The sequence below is a fragment of the Notothenia coriiceps genome, unplaced genomic scaffold, assembly GCF_000735185.1.
Source record: "Notothenia coriiceps isolate Sejong01 unplaced genomic scaffold, NC01 NC01_scaffold00037246, whole genome shotgun sequence".
Taxonomy (NCBI): Eukaryota; Metazoa; Chordata; class Actinopteri; order Perciformes; family Nototheniidae; genus Notothenia; species Notothenia coriiceps.
In genome coordinates, this window is record NW_011369947.1 from 21,270,551 (window position 1) to 21,290,093 (window position 19,543).

At 43.9% G+C, this 19,543-nt stretch overlaps 1 protein-coding gene across 1 annotated transcript; it reads left to right on the forward strand.

Moving 5' to 3' along the window:
- The first annotated feature begins 298 nt into the window (after positions 1 to 298).
- LOC104966516 (microtubule-associated protein 1A-like) lies at positions 299 to 18,571 on the forward strand. The gene is made up of 5 exons (XM_010795702.1): positions 299 to 379; positions 964 to 1,101; positions 2,031 to 13,395; positions 13,710 to 13,792; positions 14,767 to 18,571. Exons 3-5 carry the CDS (start codon positions 2,184 to 2,186, stop codon positions 14,920 to 14,922), a joined length of 11,451 nt encoding a protein of 3,816 aa, XP_010794004.1. The 5' UTR covers positions 299 to 379; positions 964 to 1,101; positions 2,031 to 2,183; the 3' UTR covers positions 14,923 to 18,571.
- Positions 18,572 to 19,543: the final 972 nt, after the last annotated feature.

The following is a 19,543-nucleotide window of genomic DNA, read 5'->3' on the forward strand; positions in this document are numbered from 1 at the left end:
GAGCGACCTGGCCAAGAAGGGGAGCATGAACAACGTTACACAGATAAAACACAGACAATACAGGCAGACGAATACAGTGGTCGTAAAACACAAATGAAATGGCACATCAACCAATCAATATGCAAATAAAAGAAACTATTATACATCATTAAAAACTGGCACAATTTAAAACGACTTCAATGTCGTCCAGCTGGATGTCCAACCTTCAGGTCTTGATGGAGTTGAATCTTAATCTTCGTCTGAAGTGCTTTATTGACACAAGGTGTTGACATTATGTTTTCAATCTTCTGCTTCAGGACAAAGGACTCTCCACCACAGAAGTGATGTCTTAGAGACCGTAGTGCTGGTCAACCCTTCAGAAGATTCTGTCGTATCAGAGGTAAGTTCATCATATCCTGGAATACAGGGCCCTGCTGTCTAATTCTTTACTTAGAAATGAGTCGTGTGGCATTTAAACAAATAAGCTCTCTGATAAATGGCCACAGTTGTCGAGCATGTCAATTGCCTTGAGTGTGAATATGTTTACATTTTGCCAGTAAAGAAAAAACTCTAAATTGGATAATCATATTTTAAATGAGGATTTATCGGATTAAAGAAAGCAATAATGTAAATCTGGACAGGGAATTAATGCATACTAGTATTGTGTTAAGATCCCAGCAAATCATGGCCCTTACATTTGTCAAGGATATACAATAATAGAAACCCTGATGACCTTTGTGTCTTTTATATTTGTCCGTATTTATTGCAGAGAACACATTGGCAAATCGGGTTAACCTTGACATAATTAAAGGTCATTTATTTGCCAGTGATACAGACATTTCTCTTTGTAATGTGGCAATGTTGTCTCTCCTTTAACTGTCCTCTGTGTGTGTGTGTGTTTGTGTGTGTGTGTGTGTGTGTGTGTGTGTGTGTGTGTGTGTGTGTGTGTGTGTGTGTGTGTGTGTGTGTGTGTGTGTGTGTCAGATCGAGTCTCTGGTCACCGACTCTGCAGCCCAGAAGCTTCTGGTCCTGAGTGGACAGAGCTCGGATCACGGTGGCCTTCTTCTTCAAAGCGGCGTTTTCAACCACCAGACCCTCTCACGAGTCTTCTCTGATCCTGGGGTGAGTCCAACCCACTGCCTGATTAAAGACTTTCAGAACATCTATATTGTTTTCCTGTTAGCTGTAGTGCTACTTATCAGTCTTCATTATCTTTTTTGCTTGGTTTGAGTTGCGTGTGGGATATAGTATCAGCCGTTGAGATGTTAGATCTCTCTGGAACATGGACGAACATGATGTCACTAGGCTTGTGATGTCACAAACCCCCCGAAAAATACATTTAAAACACTCTCTTTCCAGAAATCATGACCTTGTTACTCAACTAACTAGTAAGCAACTAATCCACAGACCTTGTTGTACTTGTTCTACTGCATTACACCTTCCAATGGGTGAGCAAAGGCCCATTACTAGATGTCAATCTTTCTTCTGCATGGTGATACGGTTTGTGGATTTAGTTCTGTAGAAAATGTTTCCTACAGGATACTGGTTACAACGAGATCTGTGGATTATCTTGAATATCCGGGTCATAGAAAGAAGAAAAATAGATTTCAGATTGTTGGGGTGAACTCTCCTTAAAATATGAAAGCATAGGTACATGCTGATACCATTTAGGAACATGTATACTGGCACTGTAGACAACAAAATAATGTGGCCAAATAAACATTCATCTGTTTGCAACTTATATATATATATATATATATCAATATTCCAATTACTTGTATGTAGACTATTCTGCACTATTTCTAGGAGCCTGTGACCTAAGATGTTCATTGTCATAACCACACTGTAGCTATGTACACATGACAATACAAATCTTAAATCTTGAATCTGCACAAATAGCTTTATGTATGTTAATGTCCAGCCCCCACTTATCTCACATTCGAGTTAACAAAATGGTCTACTTGCCTTTTTTTTCATGTCTTGAAAACACAGGTCTACCATCTTGCCTCATTGCATTACTGACTCTCTGTCTGGGTTTGTCCCTCCTGCAGGTCAGTGAGTTGCTGGGCTCCGCAGCCCCGAAGCAGCAGGCTACTCTCACTGTGTCCTGCCGCGGGGAGGTGGGCTGGAGCTCCCTGGGACAACATCAGACCCTGAGGGAGTTTCTGGAATACAAACTAAACCCTGAGTCTGTTCTTCCCAAGATGGAGGGCGTCACCGAGTTCACCGAGTATGTCTCTCAGACGGTGGACGTCCCCTCACCTTTTGAGCTCCTGGAGCCTCCCACGTCCGGAGGCTTCCTGAAACTCTCCAAACCGTGTTGCTACATCTTTCCCGGCGGGCGAGGAGACTCGGCTCTCTTTGCCGTGAATGGCTTCAACATCTTAGTGGATGGAGGCTCTGAACGAAAGTCATGCTTCTGGAAGCTGGTCCGTCACTTGGACCGCATTGACTCGGTTCTGCTCACACACATCGGCGCCGACAATCTCCCAGGTATCAATGGGCTGCTTCAGAGGAAGATAGCAGAACAAGAGGAGGAGCATTCTCAAGGCTCCGTCAACTACAACGACTGGATGAAGAACCTGATCTCTCCTGAACTGGGTGTGGTTTTCTTCAACGTGCCCGAGAAGCTCCGTATGCCTGAATCTAATCTTAAAGTGAAGCGCAGCATCGAAGAAGCCTCCCTGACTTTGCAGTACCTGAGTAAACTAGGAATCAAACCGGAACCTCTCTTCCGAGTGTCCAGCAACACCATAGAGCCCATTACTCTGTTCCACAAGATGGGAGTGGGCAAGTTGGACATGTATGTTCTCAACCCTGTCAAAGATAGTAAAGAGATGCAGTTTTTAATGCAGAAGTGGGCTGGAAACAGCAAGGCCAAAACTGGTATTATTCTGCCCAACGGGAAAGAAGGAGAAATATCTGTGCCCTACCTGACATCAGTTACAGCGTTGGTTGTCTGGCTGCCTGCCAACCCTACAGAAAAGATCATCAGAGTGCTGTTCCCTGGGAACGCACCACAGAACAAGATCCTGGAAGGCCTAGAAAAATTGAAACACCTTGACTTCTTGCGCTATCCTGTCGCCACACAAAAGGACATTGCCTCCGGAGCTCCTGCCTCTGTTATCAAACAAACCAAATTAAAACAAAGAACAGACAGCAAAGAGAGTCTCAAGTCGTCCCCGAAGACTACTGCAAAAGCCTCAAAGAAAGAAACCGAAGGACAAGACGATGTCTCAGCCGCCACCGAGGCAAAGAGTGACTCTGTCAAGGAAAATATAGAAGAAGAGAAAAAGCCGACTAAAATCATCAAATCCAAAAGTGATGTCCCGGAAAAGAAAAAGCTCCTGAAAGAAAAATCGATAAAAAAGCACCCGAAGGAAAGGGTGTCGAAGATGGATGAGAAAAAGGACAAGGAAAAGAAAGAGATCAAGAAAGTAAAGAGAGATGACTCGAAAGATGTTAAGTCCAAAGACGACAAGAAGAAGGACTCGTCCAAACCGGAGCTGAGGAAAATGACCAAACCTGAGCTGAAAACGTTTACACCGGAGGTCAGGAAGACGTTACACAAAGCTAAAACCACAAGTAAAGCTAAGAGTGGAAAAAGCAAGGTAGCCAAGGCGTTACCTGCTGAGCCGAAGCCAGAAGAGCCTGAGACGATCCAACCTGAGCCCACAGAGAACGGAGCTGCTGAGCTCACGTCCGTCACCACGAGCCCTGAAGACCTCACCAAGGACTTTGAAGATCTGAAGAAGTCCGTTGCGACCGAACCTGCCGAGCCTAAGTCTCCAGAAAAGGATGATTCGGCCCCAGAAGCGAAAGCAGAAGACAAAGACAAAGAGTTGAGAGAAATGGAAGACGCTCAAAAGTTTGAGGACGAAGGAGCAGCCTCTCAGGATGAAGAAGAGGAGGAGGAAGACGAGTCCCCAGCTGCTAAAAAGACAACGGACGAGGAGGAAGAAGAAGATATGGGAATTGGTGAAGAGGAGGACGAAGCAAAATGGAAGGACGCAAAGGACGACGGGCTTGACAGGAAACACGAGTTAGAAGAAATGGAGAAAACAGGAAAGCTGGCAGCTCAGGTTGCGACAAAATATATTCCCTTCGAAGAGGAAGACGAGGAAGAGGTGCTGGAGAAAGCCGAACTGGAGGAGGTAGAAGATTTAGACGTTATAGCAGATGAAGAGATCAAACCTGAAGATGCAGCTGAAGAAGAGGAAGAGGAGGAGGGCTACCTGTCACATGTTGGAGGCGCCACAGCTCCCATCACTTCCGTACTTCAAGGAGCCACTGCAGCTGAACCCGTCTCCTACATCCAGGACGAGACCATCCCCGGATACTCCGAGACGGAACAGACCATCTCTGACGAGGAGATTCACGAGGAGGCCGAGGAGAGGATACCACACCTTCAATACGACGTCGGTGCCTACGACATCTCTGTTCCAGATCAAACCGGATCCTTTGTGAACATTCCCGGCATGACGGAGATTCAAGCTGCAGCTCTGACGGAGAAGACGTTCCTCCCGGGCGTGCAGGAGCAGCTATCGGTGTTCACCAGCATCATCACGGCTCCTCTGGCCGAAGAGGAGCACGTGTCTTCTGCGACGTCCATCACCGAGTACGACAAAGTGTGCTCCTTTCCGACTTCTATCGCCGAGGATCATTCCGGGGGTTCTGTCGCAACTCCTCGAGCCGAGGAGCCGCCTAAAAGCCCCCTCGCCTCCACGCCTGACGCCAGCCAAGGCAAAGAGCAGCCACTCTCTGCAGGAACTATTTCTCCACCTTCTCTAGAAGAAGACAAACTAATCAAGTCTCCATCTGATGACTTGCACCTTCCGGTTGCAGAAGTCAAGACATCGACTAAAGCTCCTGAAGCTCGCTCTGAAGAGGAGGAGGAGGAAGAGGAGGAGGAGGAAGAGGATGAAGACCAAACTCCTAATGTTGACATGTCACTTGAGAAGCTCCAAGAGGGATATGCTTCATCCCAATTCCTACAAGGTAAAGAGACTGATATCACTTCTATCAAGGAAACCAAACCGACTGATATCACTTCTATCAAGGAAACCAAACCGACTGATATCACTTCTATCAAGGAAACAAAACCGACTGATATCACTTCTATCAAGGAAACCAAACCGACTGATATCACTTCTATCAAGGAAACCAAACCGATCCACCTTCCGATTGAAGAAGAGAACTTGGATGCCGTTGCGCCTAAAGATCATTCCTCCGTTGTGCCTACTAGACCTTTCGGGTCGGACTCAGTGACTTCAGAGAGCGAAGAGCGCTGCTTCAGTCCAGATGATATCACTGTGAAAATGGCCTCTCCTCCTCACTCTGGACCACCGAGTGCAGCTCACTCTCCTCTTCGTCAGTCCCCAGTGGAGGACAAGACGAAGGCGAGCCCTGATTCGGAGCAGCAGAAGCAAGAGGAGGTCCTCCATGTCGTCACAACAAATGAAACTACGAAGAAGGATGAAGCAGAGACACAAAAGGACACACAGAAACCAGGTCAACTCGAAGGGGACGTTCCCACATCTTTGGAGAAAGACATAAAGGAGGTTCCAGTGATGAAGGAGTTAGAGAAGGACTCTTCATCAGTGCAAAAAGACGAAGGCAAAGACACAGAAACAATCCCTGCTGTTGCGTCTTCAACAGATGTTCAGTCGCCCGTGTTAGGAAGGGATTCCCTCATCTCCTCTGGACACATCCATGAAGAGGTTGACTCTACTCTCAGAGAGAAAGTGCCAAGTACCTTTCCAGAGAGGGAGAGCACTTTCCTCGATGATGATGATGATGACGATGATGATGACGACCATCATGATGATAAATCTGCAGTTAAGGTGGAACAGGAAAAAGAAATGGACGACACTTCTGATATCATACAATTGAAGGATGAGCAAAAACGGAAATCTGTTACCCAGGAAGATGTTTCTGCCGTCATGTTCTTCACGGATGAGAAAGAGGTTGTCAAGGGGATCGCCTCAGATATTAAACCCATGAAGGAAGAGCAAATTGCAAAGGACCTTTCCGCAGTGGATGGCGCTATTAAAGATGAACAGAAAGAGCCTGGAAAAGATCAAACTGACATCAAAACTACTGAAGAAGCAGAGGTGGAAACTGCTCAGGTCACACAAATCAAAGGTGAGCAGAAAGATGATGACCTCAAAACCAAAGCTGTGGAAACTGAGGTTAAAAAGGACGATGTGTCTAAGAGTGAGATTCTGAAAGACGAGGAAAAGAAAGAGACGGACAAGGGAGATGTTTCTGATATTAGGATTGTAAAGGCCGAAGCGAAAGAGATTGAAATGGTCGAAACCACAGATATCAAACCTGTTAAAGACGAGATGGAAAAAGAGTTAAAGAAGGACGCCATGCCCATCATTGAGCAAGCTAAAGATGAGGAAAAGGAGGCGGAAACATCTGATATAAAAGTGATTGAGGATAAGAAAGAGATGGGAAAGATAGAAATATCTGATACTAAGTCTTTTACTGGGGAGGAGAAAGAGAAAGAGATGGGTGACATTACTGGGGCTCAACTCACCAAAGAAGAAGAACTGATTAGTAAGACTGATACGTCTGCTGTTATCATGAAAGAAGAATATGAGCAAGACATTTGTAAAGATGCTATCTCGCCCACCAGCCCCACCACAGTGCAGGAAAGGGATTCAGCTCTGAGGAAAGAGGACATGTCTGCTCCCAAGCCAACTGCAGAACAAGAGAGAGAGACGGGTAAAGAGGATATCTATGAAACACAGGAGCACGAAGAAGATATGACAACAAGCAAGGAGGATGCTAGCACCTTCGAACCTACTGTAGAAGAAGAGAAGAAGAAGAAGGAAGACGGGACTAAAGAAGATACTGCTGCGACTAAACTTACCAAGACAGAAGCTGGAGAGAAACTGACCAGTAGGGAAGATAGTCCCTCAAACGAGACACTTAAGGATGGCGTAAAACCAGTCATGGAGGACAAAAAGGACCAAGAAACACACAAAGACCACACTTCCAAGATGGATGAACAGGATGTCATGATGAGCAAAGACATCGTCAAAACATCAACGGAAGACTTTGTTGCTAAACCAACAACACACGATGATAAGGAGAAAGAAATCAGTAAAGATATCTGTGCTGTCAAATCAAGTATGGAAGAGGACAAAGAGAAAGCAGTAGACAAGGAGGAACCTACAGTGACAAGTAAGGATGGCATTTCTGGTACGAAGGATGAAGAAAGCAAAGATGGTTTGAAAAGCCCTGCGGATGAGGGCAAGGCTGAGGCAAAAGACGTAGAAGTCATCAAGGCTGAGGCAAAAGATGTAGAAGTCATCAAGGAAAAAGCAAAAGACGTAGTCCTCAAGGAAGAAGCAAAAGATGTAGAAGTCATCAAGGAAGAAGCAAAAGATGTAGAAGTCCTCAAGGAAGAAGCAAAATACGTAGAAGTCATCAAGGCTGAGTCAAAAGACGTAGAAGTCCTCAAGGAAGAAGCAAAAGATGTAGAAGTCATCAAGGAAGAAGCAAAAGATGTAGAAGTCCTCAAGGAAGAAGCAAAAGATGTAGAAGTCCTCAAGGAAGAAGCAAAAGATGTAGAAGTCATCAAGGAAGAAGCAAAAGATGTAGAAGTCATCAAGGAAGAGATAAAAGATGTAGAAGTCATCAAGGAAGAAGCAAAAGATTTAGAAGTCCTCAAGGAAGAGGTAAAAGATCTAAAAGTCATCAAGGAAGAGGTCAAAGATGTAGAAGTCATCAAGGAAGAAGCAAAAGATGTAAAAGTCATCAAGGAAGAAGCAAAAGATGTACCCAAGGATGACATATTCGAACAAGACATGAAAGAAAAGAGTTCTGAGCTTGCATCTAAGGAGCAGAACATTGGTACTTCAGCCAAAAGTGAAGACGTAAAGGATAAGGACACTGAACAAGATGACAAAGAGAAAGCAACAGACTCCAGTGTTGCACAACCTAAGGACGTGGTAATCAAACTGGAGACCGAGAAGTCTCCATTATGTAGTGCCAAGGATGAGAAAGAACAAAAGGAGGATTATTCTTTTGAGCCTGAATGTAAGAAGGATGAGAAAAAAGAGGTAGACCTTCCCGTGTCTTGGATCTTGGAAGGGGATAAAACCAAAAAGGATGATATCAGCGACGTAAGTGATAAGCCACAAGACATCTCTGAGAAGTCTGGTGAAGCTCAGACAGAGAAGGGAACTTTCGGAGCTACGTCAATGCAGCAAGATACTTCTATAACTGCATCAAGTAAAGACCTGTCTCCAAGCCAGAGTCAGGAAGAGAGAGACCAAGATACAAAGGTTGTTATCAGTCACGAAGAGAAGACAGAGAAAGAAAAGGACGACACACATGTTGCTGAACTGAGCAAAGAACAGAAAATGGAAAAAGAACAGGAAAAGGAATACACATATGAGACTGATGACACCAAAGAGGAAAAGATGAGTGAAGAAAAGGACTTAGGTGACAGGAAGACGGACGAGATCACTGAGAAAGACTCTGATGCCGAACACACTAAGGAGGAGAAGTGGGAGAAAGAGGAGTTACAAGAGAAAGACCTGGAGAAAACCATTGAACAACCTGCAGAGACAACATTAGGAGAAGCGTCCAAGTCAGATTGCAAACCTGCATTTGCGGTTCAGTCCTCCGATGAAGACAGCGAAGATGTAGACGAGGAGGACATTTGTATGGGAGGAGCCGGCTCCAGACCTCTGTCGGTAGATCTGAAGAAACCAGAACATGACATCCCCTCGGTAGGTCTTCCCTCGCCCCAAAAACCACACACAAGTGACCCGACTAAACCACCGATATCCGTCACAGTGATCATACCAACTCTTACAATGCAGGAGCCTTCTCTTGATGAGTTTGAAAAAGAAGAATACAGTTTTTCCCCTGAAGCCGGGAAAGGCGTTGTGAAAACACAAACCACGGTTGCACCATTTGCAAAGCCCTCTTTTGACACTGTCACATCAAAGGAGGACACAACCACTGTTCCCAAACAAGACACAGCTTCTGATGTCCCCGCGTCTAAAGCAGAACCAATGTCAGATGAGAAAAAGCCTGCGTTGTCCACGGTATCGAGCACCGACAGTCAACCGCGGAGCTCAACGCTCTCCGGCGCTGAGAGCCAGTCCAGTGTGGAGGAAACACCTCGAAAAGAGAAACAAACACCATCCCTGTTTACTTCAGAAGGCAACGCCGCAGAGAAGACAGCACTAGAAGAGAAAGCAGGAAAGGAAGCAGAGAGGGAGATGGAAGGAGAGCGAGAGGTGGCTTCTCCTGGATTAGCACCGCCTTGTTCCTACTTCACGTTGGACTCTGAAGACAGGAGCCCCTCTGACGCCGCACCACTGACTCCAGAGACTGTCATGGGTAGCCTCGGAGAAGAAAAGCCAACCTTTGGTGCGTCCAAATATGATCCGTATGAAAAGCCCATTCCAAAGGATCATGACTCGGACTCTAGGGAAGAAAGTGAGGTTTCTTTAGGTTTCGAACACCCCTCTGATATTGGTATTGATGATAACAGAAGAACAAGCCAGACAGAGGCTGGAGGAGCCATGTTCCTCCTGGACGATCAGTACAAAGAAGAGCCTCTGTCCTTCAGTAGAGTCGACTACAGCCCGGTGTCTCTGACGGAAAGTGAAAGAAGCAGCCACCACAGTCCAAGTGCCTCACCTAGATATGAAGACAGAGAGAAAGGCCAGGAGGAAGAAAGCCAGAAAGAAGAGAGACCAGATACACCTTATGTTGACAGGAGCTTTTCATCCGTAGACATGCAGGATAACAAAATGTCCCAGGCTGCTGAGTCTTATTCGTTCACTCCTAAAGAGGACAAACCGGAGAAATCTGAAAAAGAAAAGGAAGATATGATGGAAGGGGCTTCAGCTGCGGCTTTTCCAACAGGGGGGACACAAGAAAGTGATAGCAGTTCATCTGCTCAATCACCAAGTGTGCCACTAAGACAGGAGACACCCTCTCCCTCATGGAGCCAGTCAGATCTCGGTACTCAAGTTTCAGCGACTCCTGTAGCTTTTGAGGAATTTACAGAAAAGAAAACAACCGAAAAAGAGAAAGAAAAATCTGCTGAGTCGCTCAAAGAAAAATCTGCATCTGGTCGGCATTCACCTGCAGAAAAAGACATTTTACCTCAACAAGCAACACCTTTACAGAAAGAAGAAACCTCAAGGCCTGTGTCTGCCGCCACCTTTTCAGGACAGGAAGTAGATGATAATGTTTTGGCATCTGACAACAGTCAAATGAGCAGCTCTGCCTCCTGTAACCCAACTTTAGACTTTCCTGATGGAAAAGAGAGCTTTATAGATAAAAGATTACTTGTAGAAGGCGAAGATTTCAATGTGGATGATGATGAAGACGAAGATGATGACGAAGATGAGGATGAAGACGAGGAGTTAAGCGATGTAGATATGGAGAAGGGCGCAAGGGAACAGTCCGAAAAAGAAATGTGCAGACGTACCTCTGGTGACAGTGCTGTGTTAGCAGAGGTGGAGGACTCAAATAAAAAGTTGTCTGAATCAAGCGTCCTTAAAGAGGAAACAGTCTCTCAACCAAGCACTGGTGAAGCCTCATGTTCAGACCAGCAGGAGGGAAGCAGAAAACCACAATCGCCTGAAACAAAACCACTCAAAGAAGACGACGCAGCCACATCAAAAGTCCCCGAGACAAAGAGTGACGATGTTGGTCAAATGACTTCATCACCAGACCCTTACAAAATGGACGAAATCCATTTCACTTCATCAGATCTCCCCAAACTTCCTGAGACTAAGAAAGAGCATTTGTCTCCTGAACCAACCTCAAACAGGAGGTTATCATCGGCTCAGGATACCTCCTATGAAGCCCTACTGACAACAAAGGGAGATGAGGACAAAGAGTCTCTATCACCAAGCTTTTTGAAAAAGGATACTGACCCAATGCCCGCCAGCACCTTAACATCCAGCTTTTTACCACCTGACCATTCAGAGTCTGTACCTTCATCCAGTCCCTCCCTTCCTCTAAGAGGAAGCTATGCCGACATCGGACAGAGTAGACCTGGAGATTATTCTGAGCATTTTTACAGTGAGGGAAGTCAGGCGGGATTGAAAGAAGATAAGAAAGAAACCTCAGAGGCCTCCCAGCTATCCAAGCTAAGCGATGATAAACATTACAGCCAAGAAGAAAGTCTAGACGAGAGGCGGAGCTTAGAGATCACCGCAAAACACAAGGAAACTGCCTCTTCACCTTGCACATACACCACCCTAACATACTCTACTTCAACATTCTCCTCCACATCGTACAGTTACTCATCCTCAGCCTCAATGTCCGGCCCTTTGAGCCAAGAGTCTGGAGACAAAGCTAAAACCATATCAGGCTCTACTGTACCTCTAGCCGAAGAGGAACCATCGTTCAGGGCTGAGTCTTCGAGCTCTTGCTTTGGAGGGTTTCAGAGAGATGAGTACATGGAGGTGACGACTAAACCTACAACTAAAGTGTCTTTACCCAGACAGTTTGATGATACCAAACCATCATCATCAGTCCTCTCTACCACTGCCAAACAGACTATGGATCAACGTGGTTCTGCAAAGCCTGAAACGGACACAAAGTCGAGCACTGATAGTTTTTACATGCTAGAAACTAGGATGACCACATCCTCCGCGGCACCTTCTTTACAAAGCCAAGTCAAGGTGTCCGAGGGTTTGTCCTCATCAGAGGCTTGCTTTGATGTCTCTCCCCTCCAAAGGGCTGACTCATCTGACAAGGTATACCAAGAATCATCAGAAGAAGAAGAGCCTGTAACGCTTGAAATGGAGGACAGCGCCCCACCATGTTTTATGTGTCAAACTGTCAAAGTAGCACAGCAGGAGCCGAGTTTTCCCTCGATAACTGACTCACATGTGGTTGAAAGTACCACTCAGTCCACAGAGACCAAGGCAGTCACCATCACCTCTGCGTATGTGTCTAAACCTGAAACATCGCAACAGACAGCCTCACTTCCTTCACTGAGTGATAGTGGAGCCAGCAAAACCACATGTGCCACAACAGAGGCGTCCAAAACAATGGAGGTCAAAGAGGAAAAGACCAATGCAGCTTTGAAGGACGACGCTAAGGTGTCAGGAAGTGTTGAAAAGGCAGAGACGGCTAAAGACAGTGAAAGCATAATGTGTAAAGACAGCTCAGAGGGGAAGAAGGCAACAACTGATACACAGATGTGTGAAAAAGCAGGAGATTGGAAGGAAGACGAGGAGAAAAGCTTGTCGGAAAAGACACCAGAGAGACTAGTGGAAAGGAGAAGGAGCAGTATATCTGATTGGGAGCTACTACAAAGGCCTGAAGACTGCCCAAGTGCCCCTCCTCCGGGTTACGGGGATGACGATGAGGACGAAGAGGATGAGGAAGCAATGGAATGGAGGACCAGTGCCCACGGTACCTCTATGTCCTCCTCAAAAGATGCCTATCACACAGAAGCATCCGGCAAAGGAGCAGCAAGGGCGGATCGTCCTTCTGACTTGAACACCGGAGCCACCTCCTCTTCCTCCCATCCAGGCTACTCGTCCTGCGAATACAAACACCGCAAAGGAGACCTTTCTCCATCGTTCATGAACCCCAGCCCTCACCCGCCGTCCAGTGACGAGGGCGAGGGCGAGGAGGAAGGACGCAGTGAACACTCTGAGGAAGGGGACGAGGACGATCAGGAGCAACACTCTGTAAAAAGGAGGTCGCACAAGCAGAAGCCCCACCACGCCCAGAGTGCTCATGGGGACTCTGGACAGGCGCCTCAGCAGCTGCCCGGCCCCATGTCTTCTGGTTTGGCAGTGACTCTAGCTGGGGAGGAAACTCCTCCGACGTCAGTGAGCGAGTCGTTGCCTTCGCAGTCGGATTCTGACGTCCCTCCAGGAACCGAAGAGTGTCCGTCCATCACGGCCGAAGGGAATCTGGACTCGGACGAGGACGCTGAACATCTTCCCGTGGACAAGTTATCTGCAGCTGGCGGTGGACACCATCCTTCATCACCCAGGTCATCGCAGAAGACTCATGATCCGGCTCCAACCGCGATGAAGGACCCTTATCCCCACCCTCCGCACCCAGATGTGTGCATGGTGGATCCAGAAGCTCTTCTCAACAGCAGCACTGAGAAACTTCTTAAGAAGGAGCACAAAACCACCAAGGGCCTCAGGAGGAGCAAACCCAAATCGGCCTCCCCTTCCCGTAAGGGCGAAGTCAGGAAGAGGTCCTCTACTCCATCGAAGCAGGCCTCCAAGGACTCCTCCTCACCTCGATCAGCGTCCCTGAAGAGGAAGGACACGGACAGAAGCTCCAGGCTGATCAAGATGTCCGAGACTCAAGGCTCCAGGACTGAGATCCTCAGCCCGGGGAAAGGCTTGGTCAACGGCGTCAAGAGCAGTTCAGGTTGGTTAACATCTTCACGTCCAACAACATGATTTTACATGTAACTTGATTGCCAGGGCACATTCAAACCAGACAAAGGCACAACAGACAAAAGAAAGGACCATTTGATCCACCAAGATTGAAATCAGACATTTTAAAAACTTGATATTTACTCTTTTCGACATTTTAAATGAAGCAAGAAGCAGATGTTTAGACCCAGATATCCAATTGAATTTCAACCGTTAGTCACATTCACATGCTCAGTTAGAAAGCAATTATAATGCAATTCAAACAACAACAAAGTGTCCTCTCCAATGATATGAATAATGTAAGCTTTCATTGGAAATACACAGGACTACACAAACATAGACTGCCAAGGCACACNGTCCTGGACGCCCTGCTGGAGGGCAAGGCTCAGTGGGGCTCCAATTCACAGGTACAACCTCCATCAGTCTGTCTGCGCCTCCATTTCTCACATTCACTGCATTCAAGTGTTTCAATAGTGCGTGCTCTCTTTTGTACTGTTCAAAGGTGTCAATTTTTTTTTAAATGTCGGCACTACTTTGAGTTCTAACTGGTTACATCAGCAACACACTTGAACAAACGTTTACTATACTTTGATCAACTAAAAAGTCTTAGTTTATATCATTGTGACGCATTTGCAATTAACAAACTGCTATCCTGGAAACAATGAGGATAGTATCCCTTCCTCGCTCAGCAGTATTGTGCTGTATGGTTCTGTTCTGTGCTAGCTTAGAGAGAATGATTAATGTTCTATATTTTCCTGACCTTGCAAATATCTGCATGCGGCATCAATCTGTATGAGGACCTAAAATATCCTCTGTTCCTGGCTCTCTCGCTCACTTGACCGATCCTGCAGGTCCATCTGCAGATAGTGAAATACAAATGTTATATAAGAACAGTGTTGGACTTTTTGCTGTATAATAATGTCCCCTCACTTCCCTCTAACTTTGTATCGCAGACTGAAAACTCACATGTTTTCACTGCATTTCAACAACAACAACAAAAACATCTCTTTTGTTCGTAGCACTTACAGAGGATTTGGTTTTAAGTGAAGCTAATGCAGTAGCACTTAATGTGGTTGGGCTTATAGATAGGAAATAACCCTTTTCCAGTTTGTTTCTCCATGGTTGAATAATAATAATGAACTTTAGCAGCTTTCATACACAAAGCAGCCCAAAGTGCTTTACAGAAAACACAACAACAATATTAAATAAATGCAGAACAAGATGAAACATCCAAAGTGATCCTAATGAAATGCCCTTGAATGAAAGCTGACAAGAAATTAAAATAGGTTAAAATAAAACAATACAAAAAATGAAATGCCCTTATTGTAACTCGTTTTGGATCAAACCATCGGCTAAATTAAATGTATTGTGTCCCCGTCAGGTGACTCTGATCCCGACCCACGACTCGGAGGTGACCCGGGAATGGTACCAGCAGACCCACGAGAAGCAGCAGGACCTGAACATCATGGTCCTGGCCTCCAGCAGCACCGTGGTCATGCAGGACGAGTCCTTCTCTGCCTGCAAGATCGAGTTCTGAGCTTCACGAGCTTCACACTCCCCCCGCTGTGACCCCCCCTCCCATCTCTCCCCTCCCTCTCATCTGTTCTCACTCAAAGCGGAGCGACCAGCACTCTCTGCTGCTTCAAAGCTTCAAAGCTCTCAATGAATTTTCCGCAGCGCTCAACACACTAGATTCTGTTCGCTGAAATCAAAGTCAAAATTGTGGGTTTATGCTTTCATGTGTCAGTTAGGTTTTTTCATCTGTAACCGTAAGCCCTAAAACACTCGTACTCGAGCACTAGGTGAAAACACATTTTTAATAACATAATGACGCTTTATTAGACTCGTATATCAGATGCATTGATACGTGTTTACAGCCACAGTTACACGACAGAAGTGTAGTTCTTAAACTGTTGGCTTATTCCCAATAAACTCAGAAATCTAATCATCTAACATTAAAAAAAAGTAAATCAAATGTTACCTGAATCAGTGATCAAAAAAGTGTTTGGATTGTATTCAGTGTTTTTCAAAGAGGAAACATTCCTCGGTTTTCTTTTCAAAGCACATGATTTGCAATTCTGATCAGTAGCTGCTGGATTTACTCAATACATACGACATAAATCGATGTAATGTAAAAGACAAAAAAACAACACTTCTTGTAGTTTGTGGTGAAGTTTTAGGAGGTGCCTGAGGTTGCCACTGTTTGAGATTTTACTTCTCGGCTTTCTCTCTTAAGCTGCTGCATGGTGCTTGCGTTTTTTAGCTGAAAATCGTTCAGAACTGCGTAGGGTTAACCCTTTCTTTAGCCAAGTGGTGGATGCAGTTTAGAGTAGATACGCTGTTTGGCTGTGATTCAATAGGCAGAAGGACGATGTCTTCATCATGCTCTGTGTGTGTGTTGTATGACCTCCAGTACAAACATGTGTCTATATCAATACAGAGGTTATGTTCAATAATTAGGAATAATGCAGAAAATGATGAAGCGAATGCAATGTTTCTGATTATGCATTTGAGAAGAAGGTTCATGTAGAATGATCTGTCATTTCCTCGTGTTCAGCAACATGTCTCTGTCAGTATCACAAAGTGACGAGAAAGGAAAATAATGTACATGTGACTAATGTAGCAACCGAAGCGAGAGTTAGAAGTGGGAACGCTAATATATATTTATCACTGGGGTTGTATTTCATGACAACAAGTGGGTGTTACAGGAGGCGTTTTTCATGTGCCTTTAGTTTGAGGTTTTAAAGAGGAAGGGGTAATTGGAGGACAAGTCAGCCATTGTGAGGCGGAGCGAGAAACCAGGGGAAAAGAAAGAAACCAAGAACACAACAAAGGACCAGTCCGTTTATACCAGTACGCACAAACCGTATCCACACTCTGAAATAATACACTCAATAACTAAAGAGCTCTTTAATCAAATTCAGCATTAAAGCCACTTTTAAACAAATATGAATGTCTTCGAGCGAAGTCTTGCACCTGATAGGAATGTCATTTTCTGAGAGTTAGGGTTGGGAGGAAGTAGTTTGAGCACAGAGAGCGAGTGTGGTGATAGAAAACAACTTTTACCTGTAATATAAAATTATGTAAAAACAGTCTATCTTATATATAAAGAAGCAATTATTCCCAATATTATTCCCAGAGAAATATTTATTACAGAACGAGCATGAATGATTATGTGCTGGACGCTGATTTAAAGTGAATGTCTTTGCAATAGTTGTGTATGTGTGTGTGTGTGATATATGACACACTCGATACACACTGTTTTCTGACGCTGATGTTTTAGTGAGTCCTCTGAACTGGTTCAGCATGAAAGGTCTTTCTGCGTCTTCACAGCCGTATTAGAGAGTCGCTCACATTGATTTTAAACGAGGCCACGTTTTATTTCTTTATTTATATCAAGATTTAACAAAATAATTTACTTTTTTAAAAATAATTTTGTTTTGATTTGTATTCTTTTACTAATATTTATTATATTTGATTTCTAAGAAATACATTTCTGCCGACATGGCTCATCACAGGCTTGTTGTTTTGTGTGTTAAGGACTGATAAGAGGCCAGTGTGTGCGATGGAGGAAAGGAGGCTTGGATTTACAGAAAGCACTTTGTTTGAGCGATTGATCGATCCAGATGTTGCCAACTAAAAGCAGAAAGGATCCTCTGCTTGTATAGTTTAACTAAACTTAACAATTTCTCTCAATCTATTTCAAAAACAGCTAGAGCGTGTTGTCAGAGTTTGTGCCATTTTCTTTCCCTGTGTAACGCTCACACTTCTTTATACCTCATCTTCCCAAGCCTCCGTGCTCTCTGCTCTGCCTGGCCTCCCCTAACATTACACTGTCCATTATGCACTTTCTGAGCCTCGATATGCATCTCATGCTTGTGATGAATCCGAGGCAGACTTCTTATTTTATCCCACTGGGGAGGTTGTATATTAAACAGCTGGAGAACGCACAAGTACACTGGAGGGCACACTTAGAGGAGAGGAAAGGTTTACATTGACTCTGTTAGAAAGTCCTTGTCTGGAAGTCAGATTTTGTGGAGGGTCGGATATGTAGTGTCTTTAAAAAATGGTCTTTAAGTTGGCAGATTCCAAATACCCAGTCTTGAAGTTTTCAAGGCACCAGTAGAACGCTGTGAATCGCTCGATACTGAACTGTGTGACCACATGCAGAAGCTGAATGCACTATAGAGGAGATCTATTTTTCTGAATGTTGAGTTGGTACTACCATGCGAATGCTGCTGGATCAAAACAATAGAGAAAATAAATAAAAATAAAAACAAAACACACCAGCCTTGACAGAAAATACATTGTGTGGAGCGGAGGATGAGAGCAGAAACGGTTTGATGTTTTGACGACGCTGTCATGACGACTGTTCTGCGTCATTCTGATGGGACGGAGAGCAAGGGAGATCCCGTAACAAACACATCAACACTAACACAGAAATAGTACTAAATGCAACGTAAACTTTTTCCTGAAAATGACTTGAAACACATGCAGACTCAAAAAACAAAACATGGATGAAATGAAACAAACGCCACATGTACGTGTATGTACTGTGAACAGATTGTACATATCGCTCTGGAGAGAACGGACCTGAAAGATATATAACACACTGTCCTGTTAACCGGTTTTAATGACAATACTCTCAAAACTACTTCAAGATAAAACACTGACAAGATACAGAACGAAATACAAATCTATCAGTTCAATCTCATCGCCATCGCTGCATCGAAATGAAGATTTCATTTGATCTCAACATGGTGTCATCCATCCATTTAATCTCTGCATGTGATTTATTTAGTTATAATCCTGAATGTAATTGTTTAACATGGAAATAATAATAACAAATACAATGCTATTTTAAAGAGGTATATTTGAAAAAAGAACAAAAAAAGCGTATTGTCTTAACTGGTCCTGAAATACAGTAATATAATAATATAATACTGGGCTGTGCTTTTATTGTTTGCCCTGTTAACATGTTGTTAAGAAACGCTGTATTGGTAGTTCTGTTTGATTCTCTCTTTTCTTTTTGCATTGTATTAATCTTAGTTACGTTTCTCTTCCTCAGCGCAATATTGAATATCTCTCTGTCTTTAAATCTAACTTGTAAAAGTAGAACTACTTCAGATTCATTGTAAAAGGGAAACAGCCTGGTGATCATCTATTAAAGTACATTTAAATCTCAATTTGTGTGTGTTTTCATGTCTCCTTTTATTATTTACAGATCGTTTTATATGTCAAGACTGTATCTCAAAGTGATAGGGAGTAAGTAAATGCATTTAATGCATTTTTAAAACACATCACAGTACTCAAAATAAAGAAAACAAATTACTATTAATGACTAAACAAGACCACAAGTCTATAGCCATGCTAGCACTATATTTGGGCATGGCAGTGCTTTTAAAGCGCTAACATGTCGCGTGCTAACATGTTGCGTGCTAACATGTCGCGTGCTAACATGTCGCGTGCTAACACGGTCATTCGGCATACAGATGTGGAAACAAGTGTTTTTATGCAAGTGGCAAGTATGTCGTACATTTTTGCACTCAAGTCATTTAGCAGTTTACACTAATTTAAACTTCTCATTTTGCATTCTTTCATTTGTTTGTTGTGAAAATCATTTAGTTTTCTATGCAAATTAAATGATTTGTGGTATCTTTATACAATCACATTACATTATTTCTAAACCTTTCTGTCCTGCCACTTGTAGATAATGTTGAATCAAACAAAGTGCTGGGGATGAACAGCCTTAAGGAATAAAAGGGAAAATAATTGGATTTGTGGTAAACCTTTTAAAAAACATTCTTTTATTTCTAATCTAGTATTTCAAATATGTTTCTATCCAGATGAATGAACTCGAAGTGAATTCCTTAGTCATTGATTATTGGAGTCCGAGTTAAGCTGCAAGTCTTTTTTGATTTAAGTCGAGTCCTATGTCATCAAATCTGGGACGTTAACTCGACCAACTTGACTTTAACTTGAGTCCTGGAAAAATTAAGAACTGTCACAAACAACAAAAACAAAAGTCATTAAAAATAAAAGTGTCTCCCTAATATTGTGTTGCTGTGTTTGCCCCTGAAACAAAAAGCAAATAAGTAGATACATAAAGTAGTAGCAGTTTTTTCCTACACTTTAAAAACGTACCTTCAGGAGGCGTG